At 39.6% G+C, this 12001-nt stretch overlaps 1 protein-coding gene across 3 annotated transcripts in view; it reads right to left on the reverse strand.

The window, feature by feature from the left end:
* The window catches only part of PTPRR (protein tyrosine phosphatase receptor type R), a 218430-nt gene that overhangs the window by 15681 nt on the left and 190748 nt on the right, over positions 1–12001 (reverse strand). For all 3 annotated transcript variants that reach the window (XM_004583029.2, XM_058673533.1, XM_058673532.1), the window contains 3 exons: positions 10992–11102; positions 8784–8941; positions 4940–5053 (listed from right to left, as the gene is read on the reverse strand). In XM_004583029.2, coding sequence (XP_004583086.2) covers positions 4940–5053; positions 8784–8941; positions 10992–11102 — 383 coding nt within the window. The remainder of the gene's footprint in view (positions 1–4939; positions 5054–8783; positions 8942–10991; positions 11103–12001) is intronic.

The following is a 12001-nucleotide window of genomic DNA, read 5'->3' on the forward strand; positions in this document are numbered from 1 at the left end:
GAAATTGGAAGTGGATCTAGGGTTGTACTCAGGCTGTCTGATATGGGATGTGCCTCAGGGATGATTCTTTTAGTCAAAGATTGGCTTTTTAGTAGAAATATCTTGGATATTTACTAGGCATGGACTTTCTAGGTTTTCTCCATTGATAGATTTCAGGAGGAGGCAGTTTTTCTGTGTCCTTTCTCTTAAAGCAACTGCATACCATGTCATTTCATTCATTCAGAAAATAGCTCTCATTGCTATTAAAAATTCTTTTACAAATTTCAGTGTGATGTACTTTTTAAAAGTGGTTAGGGCATTGTCTAGAGATATGGTTTCATCAGTTTTACGAAAAACAATTTCATGAGTCTGTTTACATTTAGCTGTAAGATTCATCCGTTTTGAGTTAGAAATTAGAAGTTCGGGATTGCAGTTGCATTCATTTTTTAAATTATTATTATTCAATATGATGAGAAACCAGAGTACCATTATTTTTTACCACTGTAAGCTATGGGATCTTGGGTAAGTTACCCAATGTCTTGAGTTTTTTTGTTGCCTCATTTTAAGAAATAAGACAGAGGAAATTGAGGCCAAGGAATACTTCCTTTTCTGCTTTGTGTGTGTGTGTTCAAAGAGTCAAAGGCCTTTGAAAATCATGGTGGAGAAGCCATGATTAAATACTGTTTGTCTGTACAACCGTGAGTTCTGGAAAGCGGGAAGACAGGTTCAGAGCTGACATCAAGATTGGTCAAGGAGGTCAGAATTTGGGGACAAGGTCTGAGAAGTTATGAGCACACACAGAACAGCACACAGCTAACCATGTGGGCTCCTGAGGTCAGATTTTGTTCTGTAGGCAACAAGTTGAGGGACCCAGTCAATGACAGCAGTCAGCTGGGCATTCTGAACATGATATGCAATTGGGAAAAGCTGAAAAATTGGAACAAGAAATAAGAGAAATTCTCTGCCGAAACTGTGACGTAAAGAAGGCAGAGAAAGGCCTTCCAAGAAAAGGATGTATTCCACAAACAAAAGTAGTAGCTGCCCAGAAAGGCATTCATATAGAAAAGGGCCTGATGAATAAATCAGTTACAGGGCTTTCGATACACATCTTGACAGGGTTTCAAGTCCAGGGTTTAACAAGTCTACAGGCTTAAGATCTGCAGAGAAATTGGATATGTGTTGAAGACCTGATCAAGAGGAAAAAGACAAACCCTGTGGGAAGACCTTAACGATGCTGGAAGGCCAAGGCTAAAATGTATGATCATGTGCTTTAGGAAGGAAGGAGTAGATAGAGAAGGCATTGTGATAGGCTTTAAAAACAAGCCTTCATGATTCTATTTAAAACCAGAGGAGAATTTGGTAGGTTGGTTTGGGTGTTATGATTGTGGAAGTAGGACCCACAGTGGAGGTCAGGATTAAAAGCTGTGGGAAAAGTATGAGATGACAGGGGGAGTAAGCAAGAATCAAAGGCAGTCAGGAAGATGAGCAAGTCAAGCCTGCTCTTTAGCCTGTTGTTCCAAATAGGACTGGGGTAGGTGGTGTTGGAGGCTAACTTGTTTTAGAGTCAGTTTAGATGCCTGCAGACATCTGATGTTCCTGGAGTTCTGGCATCAGAAAGCAGGAGGTGTGGAACTCAAGGGTGTAGACTGGAATTCCTGGGGGCATATGAAATGCCCTGCTGCAGCTTTGGTTACAGGAGCAGAGAACAAGGTCAGGACGGCAGCAACTCTGGGCTTGACCGGGGGACACAGGCTCCAAAATCTGAATCCTATTTACAGGTGAGGTCGACTGTACTGGTTGGAAGGCAAGAAGATTTAAGGGGCATGTGGTGTTTATAAGAAATGAAGTGGATAATCAGAACTGATCTTTTGGAAACAGTTACATGTGAATGGTGGAAAGGAGGATGAGAGAGGATAAAGGGAGAGTAGGCAGTGTAGAGTAAGTGTGATACTAAGGACATCACAGGTCCAATCATATTTTAATATTACTACAACTCAGGAAAGTATGTTACTACCTCTAGTTTACAGATGGTGTTTTATTTGCTCTTTATATTGATCATAAAAGCTGAACCTAAAAATGCTTATTACACGTCAGCACTTTGGGGTATCTCTCTTAATTTTTTCAAAAACAGGAATACATACTACTCTTCATCCATTTTCCAAATGAGAAAACTCAGGCATGAAGAAGTCCAGTAACTCACCCAGAGATGCATGGATTGAAAATCGTGGGGGCCAAAACTCAAGTCCAAGACACTTTTCTTCAGAACCCACATCTTAATCCTTGCAATAAATCATCTCTAAGGAACCAGTCAGAAAGAGTGAGAAAAGAGCAAAGATAGACTTACCAGAGTTAGTGTAATGACAGTTTGATCTTCAGTGTCAGTCCCTATTCTAAGTGCCTTATATTGTGTATGTTAACTCACTGGATTTTCAAAACAATATCTTTTTTTGAGATGTAGGATGGAACACATAGTAGCTGCTTCAAAAATATGTGTTGAATGGATCTTATAAAATAATCATACAAGGGCCAGCATGGAGACCCACACGTTAATCTTCTTCTTGCCAATTCAGCATTCCATATGAGCATGGTTCAAGTCCTGGCTGCTCCACTTTCAATGTGGCTTCTTGCTTATGGCCCAGGAAAGCAGTGGAAGATGGCCCATGTGGGAGAATGGAAAGAATCTCCTGGGAGTGAACCAGCAGATGAGAGATTTTCTCTCCTCCCCCATCTTTTTCTGTTTAAATCTGCCTTTCAAATAAAAATAAATCAGTCTTTTAAAAGAAACTAGATAACTACATAGTTATACTTTTAGTAAACTGTAGATCTTAGGACCCTAGTTCAAGAGCCTCCACCCCTGTGACTCTCTTTGCATTCAATTCTGTCTGAAGTGATCTTATTTATTTCTTTGCTTGCTTACTATTTATCTCATTTTTGCATATCAACTCCAAGAGAGCAGGAGCATCACTCACGATGTTTAATGCTATACTTGCAGCATCCAGAATGACACTTGGGGCGTGGGATGTAATTCGTGAACATGTACTGTTTGAAAGAAAAGAATCCAGCACAACCATCACCTGTTTATCTTCAGTTTCACTTTCCCTGGGTTCAGTTCCCTGTGCTTAATCACAGTCTGAAAATAGTAAATGGAAAGTCACAGAAAGAATTTATAAGTTGTAAACAGCTCCATTATAGTGTATTATTATAATTTTTCTATTTTGGCCTGAGATTTTGTTCATCTTTTCCTGTACCTAATTTATCAAGTTTATCACATGTGCATATGTATCAGCCTATGTATGGGGTTTGGTACTGTTCTCAAACTTTGGCCTTCAGAGGGGCTCATGGAAAATATTCCATTGGCTAAGAGGAGGCTGCATTTCTGTCTTTTGAGAAAACTCTGCTTCCATGGATTCCCAGAAAGTTGCTGAGCTAAGCCACTGGCTGCTCACCCCACCTATGTCCCTGCTCTCCAAGACCATCTGCGGAATTTCTCCACCACTGGCTCTACTCTCCATTGACTCAGCTAGGCTTAATTTTGGAGCAAAATTATTAATACAAGAAAATCTCTCCACTTCAAATCCATTAGAATGGCTATCATTTAAAAAAGGAGCAGGAGGGCCTGGCGGGGTGGCCCAGTGGCGAAAGTCCTCACCTTGAACGCCCCGGAGTCCCGTATGGGCACCGGTTCTAATCCCGGCAGCTCCACTTCCCATCCAGCTCCCTGCCTGTGGCCTGGGAAGGCAGTCGAGGATGGCCCAAAGCTTTGGGACCCTGCACCCATGTGGGAGACCTGGAAGAGGTTCCTGGCTCCCGGCTTCGGATCAGCGAAGCACCGGCCGTTGCACTCACTTGGGGAGTGAATCATCGGATGGAAGATCTTCCTCTTTGTCTCTCCTCCTCTCTGTATATCTGACTTTGTAAATAAATAAATAAATAAATAAATAAATAAATAAATAAATAAATAAATAAATCTTTACCAAAAAAAAAAAAAAAAAAAAAGGAGCAGGAAAAGATGTCCTTGAGGAAGTGGAGAATTTGGAACCCCTGTGCATTATTGATGAGAATGTAAAATGATACAGCTGCTGTGAAAAACAACATGAAAGCTCCTCAAAATGGTAAGAATATAATTAATGTGAGATTCAGCAAGTCCAGTGTTGAGGAAGGAACTGAAAGTAGGAGCACACTCATGCTCATTAGTAACATTAGGCACAGCAGCCAAAAGGTGGAGGGAACCCAACCGACTTCAGCGGATGCATAAGCAAAATGTGGTATATACATACAATGGAATATTACCCTCAAAAAGAAGCAAATTCTAATAGATGCTACAACAGAAATAAATCTTAAAGAGATGATGCTAAATAAAAGAAGCCATTCAAAAAGTCAAATACTATACGATTCCAATAAAAGGTACCTAGAACGGTCATGTTCACAGAGAGAGAAAGCAGACAGGTAGTTCCCAAGGCTAGGCTGATGAAGCAAGGAGGAGTACACAGCTTTGCAAGATGAACAAAATCTGGAGATTGTACAACAATGTGAACACACTTAATATTACTGAATACTTAGAAATAATTAGGATGCTAAGTACTGTTGTGTGCATCTTCTAGTACTTCATAAAAGTGTCTTTATAGAAAGACTCTTGGTGTCAGGACATACACCTTATTTTAAATCCTGAAGTGAACAATTTTATTAAGTCTAATGAAAATGCAGAGTATATATAAAGCAAGAGGGATGTAAGGTGCCACAAATACTTGGTATTAAGGATGGGAAATGACCTTTGACTTTGGGATTCCTGATGGTTGGTGTTGCATCTGATACCTTCTTCAATGACTTTGGGATGCTGTTGCTATTAGGTATTGTGTAGACATCTCTATAGAGATTTAAGACCTCTGAGCCCTTATGAAGCTGAATTGTTCAGAGTAGCTAGTGACTGACAAGGCTGTTGGGAAATGCCCATGACCCTTACCTGTCCACACGAAGCTGGCAGACAATGCTCAGTGCATCCACAACACCTTCTTTTTTCAGCTGTTGACAGCCGATGGATGTAGCAATGAAACACCCTGTTCTACCAATCCCTGCGCTGAAAAGAAAAGAAAAAGAATCAAAAGGCTTGGGAACCAACAACAGTCAAACTTTTAAAAAGAGTGTTTTTTTTTTTTTTAATTTGAAACATTGTTCAGGCTAGTAACAACACTAATAACTTGCACTAATGTATGGAATATTGCAAACCTGGCTCTGTGCTTAAAATACATTTTTCATTTAGTTGTAAGTACTAGGATGAGCAGGGTGGCAGGAGGTGGGGGAGTGGAAAGAATAGTGAGCAGTAATTGCTCAAGAAAACAGAGTTAGGGCTTGAATTTAGGGAAGGTGTAGCTAGGGGGATGGAGGAAAAAGATTTAGTTATGTCATACATATGATTTGATAGACGGGAGTTGGAGAATGAGCAAAGTAAAAACAAAGACGCTTAGTCATGGGGAGTGGGAAGACTGGCAGTCACTGAGGCAAGGAGAATTCTGGAAGAAGGAATGACTTGAGGGAGGAGTTTGGGCTAGCATATGCTGATGCTGAGAGATACGGCAATAGGCACACATTTCTGGGTCATTCATGCAGAAATGATAATTGAACAGACACACTGTCTGCTGGAAGGGTTCCAAGGCACCCTCTTCCTCCTCCGGCAATGTGACGATAAAATAAGCCTAGGCATCTTGTGTATTTACTGGCTCCATCACACATGCTGTCTTTCTCTCTATAATCTCAACTGTCAATGGTCTTTACATAAATTCCTCTCAAATCTATCTTTAAACTCCTTCAGTTTCTCCTACACTCCAGATCGGCATTCCATCACCTTGCTGGAACTCTTGCTTGCCTATTTTGCACCTCCTCGATGCATCTAAATCCAACGTATTTCAAACAAAATTAGCTATCTTTTCCCTCAACGGCATTACCCACCAGTCACAATTTTTTCAGCCTAGAAATCTCAGAACCATCTTCAGCATTTCCCCCTCTCTCACTTCCCACATCCAATCTGTGACCAATTCTTCTGTTTTTCATCTCTGTTGAGTTTCTGGGATCTATGATTTCCTTTTTATGGCCTGTGTTCACATTTCAGCACCTCTTTCTTATATGGTTAGCAATGGTATCATTATGGTTTCCACATCTCAAGTCTTTGCTTTGACTAATTCATTATCAATACAGCAGCTAGACTCATTTTTCTGATGATTTAGTAATTTTATTCCCTACTCAAAAATTGCAGATGTATCCTATTAATTAAAATGTAAAAGCTATACTTTCTACCATGGCCTTACAAAATCTGCATATGATTAACTTTCAAACTTCATGCCTTTTTGCAGTCTTCCTTGCATGGGGCTCTGATATGCCATTGTTCCCCAGTTTTGTTGCAAAAGCAGCTTGTTGTTTTCCAATTTTCTCTGTGATTGATATTTTCTCATTCTGGATGCCTTCCCCATCATTTAAAAACTACAAACATTGATCACGTTTTGAGAATCCAGTTTAACATTATCCAATTTTTAGACGCTGTTCAGGGTAGGAATTAATTACTTCCCTCTTGGTGCTCAAATAACATTTATTTCTCACATTTGGCACTTGCTTTCTATTGAATACAAGAACAGAGAAATTTAGACGAATGAATTCTTTTTAATTGAAGTGTCTAGAAAGAGTTTGTTTCACTAAAACAGGATAAGAATGGCAAGCATTTGGCTAGCACGAATAAGAGACTATTTTGAGTAATGAAATGGTAAGAGGAAAAGATTGATGTGAAAAGGAATATATGCCTTGTGACAAACAAATAAAGTGACATGGCCTAAAGAGAAGTATTTTAGTGGAATAGTGGGAAATAAGACTGAGAAGGTATCTTGCATTGCAAAAAAATTATTTTATTTATCTGAAAGGTAGAGTTAGAGTTAGAGTTAGAGTTAGAGAGAGAGAGAGAGAGAGAGAGAGAGAGAGAGAGAGAGAGAATCTTTTATTTACTGGCTCATTCCCTAATTTGCTACAATGGCAGGTACTGGGCCAGGTCGAAGCCAGGAGCCTCAAACCTAGTATGTGTCTCCTATGTGGGTGGGAGCAGCCCAAGTACTTGGGTCATCTTCAGCTGCCTTCTCAGGCACAGTGGCAAGAAGCTGGGACTCAAACATGAGCTGTTATGGGATGTTGCATTGCAGATAGCATCTTAACCCATTGCACCACAATGCTGGCCACATACATTGGGTTTTTATATGGAAAGCTAAGAATTTTGGACTTGATATTCTATACTCTTTTTTGTGTTAATTAAATAATTTTTTTTTCAAAAAAGAACTAGATGAAAATTAAGAATATTTGCTCCCCAGAAAAATCCACGTAAGTTTAGGTACTCAAGTTTGTTTAAATGATTTCAAGGCATTCACTGATTCCTGTAGTTATCTATGGACTCAAGGTCAAGGACTTTTGCTTTAGACAATGGGAAATCACTGGTAAGTTTGGAGGAGGGATTCCATAAAACAAAAGGAGGTTGGGGAACAATGTGAGAGGGAAGTCCACAGCCTAGGCAGTGAGGGCATAGGGGAACAAGGCACATGTGTGCAATTAGTCAACGATTTCTAAAGGCCATGAATGAGGTCATAAGGACGTGAACTAGTGTGGTAGGACAGGAAGTAGTGATTATGGAGAAGCTTTGAAGGGAAAGCCAATCTGGTGACTGATTAGACATTGAGGCTAGAATTGAAAGAAAGGCCAAAGATAACTGTCTACATTGGATGCTAAATTACTGGAAAAATGATCACTTCATTCTTAGAAATAGTAATCAGAAGGGGAGTTACTTTTACAGGGGAAGTGGCTACATCAGTTTAGACATCCTAGGCATTTAATGATTTTGGGTGGGAACCAATTAGATTGTTTGCCCATGGAGTCCAGCTACATTTAGGATAAGGCCTAATGCTGGAAATTGGATAATGACACCTTTGGGTAAATTTTACTCTTAAACCACAGACTTTAAAAAAAGAACCTAGAATTACAATGCAAAGACATATTTTTATTATTGCATTATCAAAAAGCTGTTGTAAGGTTAAACCAAGCAGCATAAATTAGGTTGAGAAAATAGACTGAAATAGGAGAGTAGACTGGTCATATCAATAATGTTTAAAATACCTTTTAAAAAATATGTTTTCCCTTACACTAAAAAGAAAATGAGGTGAAAAAGATGATCAATTACAGGACATGTACTGTCCGTATGAGCTTCACTTTGGTACCTCATGTTCTGAGAAGAGCACTCTGTTTTCCATTCGGACTACTGTTTGCCCACCTCCCACTTCATAAACTTGTTTCCATCTGCTTTTTCAAGAGTTAACTCCTAAAATCTTTGACTGTTTTTCATCCAACTTTACATAGTAGTAAATGTTATCAATACAATCTAAATAGGTTTCAGATCGCAATTTTGTCACAACAACAACAAAAAAGAAAAATCAGTGGTAAAATCAAAAGACACACTTGTAATTTCTAGTGTATATGAGACTAACTGAATCAATGCATTTCAAATCAGGCTACATAAAGGAAGGCTCCTGTTCACTGAGTTATTTTGTTAGGATTTCTATTTGTGTACTGGGAAATTGCTGTTGGCTGAAGATGCTCTAAAAGTGAGGCCTCATTCCCCTATATATTGTCTTAAGACTCAAATACAAGGAAGTTTACAAATTTCAATCTGTATGAAATGGCTGGAGACAGTCACACTTAGGAAGGACACCCCACTTCTACGGGCTCTACGAATCTTTACAAAGATTGCACAGCTGCCCAGGCAGAAAGAACCGTTCATGCCTTACCTGCAGTGGACAACCACAGGCCCTCGGCCCTCAGAAGCAAGTCTGTCTTCTTCCACATCCAGCATGAGCTGGAGAAGGGGCTGGGCGTTGTCTGGCGTCTTGTGATCAGGCCAGGAGGTGTACCAGTAATGCTTCACATGTTGGGTGTGACTTCCTTGCTGAAAATAGCAACAGCCACTGAATACCTTAGTTGTTCGTGGACAGAAAAGTCATCCAAACCATAATACTGAATGCTTTCTGTCACTTTCAGCTAGCTGGCAACTTATTTCAAGTTGCAAACCACCTAGAAGATGCGTGACAAATACCCTTTTCCTTGAGAAAACTTTGCTGTAAACATCTTTATCTCAAAAGCTGGACAGTCTTGCCTTCATTAGGCTACTTTTATATCTATTTCTGTATCTAGAATGTAGGTATCACATACCAAATATGTTTATAATATGATACAATAAACGGGGTGTTGAGTGAAAATATAGCTAGAAAAGAATGAGACATGTAAGGGTACTTTAGAAAGCTTGTGGCAAAAAATGGATGAAAGATCAATTTATTTTGCATTTTCTGTGCACCTTAAACAGATTTATTTATTTTCATTTGAAAGGCAAATGAGGAGCTACAGACGAGAGACAAACAGATGGAGAGAGTGAGAGAAAAAACCTTCCATTCATTGATTTACTCCCAAATAGGTGTAGCAGCCAGAACTGGGCAGGTCCAGAGCCAGAAGCCAGGAGCCAGGAGCCTCTTCCAGGTCTCCGAGGACGTGGGCCCTCCACTGCTGCCTTCCCAGGCCATTAGCAGGGAGCTGGATTAGAAGTGGAGTTGCTGGGACTCTAACTGGAGCCCATAGATAATATGCAGAGACTTAACCGACTAACCTGCTACGTCACCATGCTGACCCCTCCAAGGACTGTCTAATGACCTCTCCTACACATAGATTTAAAAAGGTCTTTAAAAAAAGATTTATTTATATTTGTTTTTATGGAAAGGCAGATATATAGAGAGAAGAAGATACAGAGAAAAAGTTGTTTTTTTGTGTGTGTGTGTGCATTCACTCCCTGAGCTGGATGGAAGTGGAGCAGCTGGGACATGAACCAGTGCCCACATGGGATCCTGGCACATGCAAAGTGAGGACTCTAACCACTAGGCTATCTTGCTGGACCCAAGATTAAAAAAAAGTCTTCTGTAACACAATAAACTTACTTGCTAATTCCATTTTCCCACAAACTTTTGGAAGTATGTTTCTATTATGTGATGATCGTTTACAGGGTTTTAAAAACAAATGGAACAACAGAAGGACACTTTGTTTAGTAACTCATCACACTAAGGCTTCTACCCTCTAGTGTTTAATTGCAGAGAGGAGCCTCAGCAGGAAAGAAGTAGCTACGTGAGTCCCTGGGTTGGAAGCACTTGAGCTAGAGCCCACGCACATCATCTTGGAACCAAGTTCCCCAATGAGTGGCAGTCTGGCATAGGCTAGGCACTCAAGAGCACGTGTTGAGGAAACAAACTTTGTTAAGTACCTCCCTGTGCCACACTTCCAAATAGAAACCCTTCCTGTAGCTCTGCCTCCACTCTCTTCCTTTTTGGGATGCTTCTGTCCCAGCAGGGAGGCTGCAGATAAGAATGAAATCTTTGGGAACACTCTTCTTTAGAAGTGAAAATGCCATGGCAACCTTCCTTAGCACCTGCTGCCCATGAGTTAAGTAGGATAATTTCCTATGACATCATCTGGTCTGGGGAAAGTCCCTATAAATGACTTTCACTCAGAGTATCTGAAGATCTCGTTAACACTTCAGGCTTGTCTTGCCGCCCCCAGCCGCCCACAAGCGTAGATCTTTCTCTTTCATCATTTCCAGGCCTTACTCCAAGCTGCTTAGGCCAAAATGACACTAAAAGGAATCCTGGTAAGTCTTTATCTGTGCAAGTCCTTAGTGAAAGTCTTTCAAAAGGTGAACCCAGAGATGTTTTATTAATGCAATGAGGAAATTCTGCATAATAAATTCCTTGAATACTATGTATACTAACTTTGTTATTTCACATTTTAATAGATGACAACAAAGACATACATGAAGGGATGTTGTGGTTTTGCTTTGATCCTGATCTTACTTGCTTTAACTGAGTCTGTAGTATTTATTAATGTATACCATTTCTAAGTAGAAATGGAATCCTCTAACATGATCTGCTGTGTAGACAGCTTTGGCGACAATATCTTACCTTTAAGACAAGGTTTCGAACAGTGTAGTTGTCACATTCGTTTACATTGATAACCAAAACTTCCACTTTCCCATATATCCCCCTCTTTTCTGGCCAATAAAGAACACATTTCTAGGGGTAGAAGACAAGAACACACCAGATATTGATGTCATTTATGAACTTCAGAGTATTTTTCATGCAAACATCTCAAAAGAGTTTTTATGTCACTAATTGGGGAAAAAAGCTATTACAATTTTTATCAACTCTAAAAGTACACTAGAACCAGTAAATTTTACATTTTCAATATATAAACCTTATAGAATACAAATTACACCTCAGTAAAGCTGATTTTGAGGAAAGTTTTACATTTCTATAATAAATGCCTATAAAACACTGTTGCTGTTACTCCATGTCACAGAATCAAACAAACAGAAAACCAAAGTAAAACTTTTCAGATCTCCTTGGACAAACTAAAAGGTAACTTAAGAAATAAAGATTCAAATATTAGAGTTTGTTATTTGATACTTGTATAGAGGAGATGTTCGCTCATGGTGATGCAACCAAATTGCAATTTCCAACTTCACCAAACTCAGGGTCTAATAAGAGTTGTGCAAGGTGTTAGATGCCATAGAACATGGAAAGCAGGCTTAATGGCCATTAACACAGCTATGATATTATAATTCCCAGGACCATTTTTTCCACCTGGGGGACGCTGAAACAAAAATACACCAAAGGTATATGTAAAGGGTTTTCATAATGAATCCTCTTTGAAAGGTTTAGCAAGACTAAAAGCAACTATTCTACAGGCAGGATATGATAATGTGTTGGCTGAGTGCAGAATCTGGACTCAGAGATCCCGGGTCCAAATGTTGATTCTCTCAGTTAAGCTATGCGTCCATGAGCAGCTTCCCCATAATTTCACACATGGAATGTACTCAGGACAAATTGAGGCATTCAGGAAGCACTTGGAACATCTTATTGTTGCTGTTATATTGATATTATGTTTTTAAGTTATTGGAAAATATGCTTTA

This window comes from Ochotona princeps, chromosome 15 (assembly GCF_030435755.1).
Source record: "Ochotona princeps isolate mOchPri1 chromosome 15, mOchPri1.hap1, whole genome shotgun sequence".
Taxonomy (NCBI): Eukaryota; Metazoa; Chordata; class Mammalia; order Lagomorpha; family Ochotonidae; genus Ochotona; species Ochotona princeps.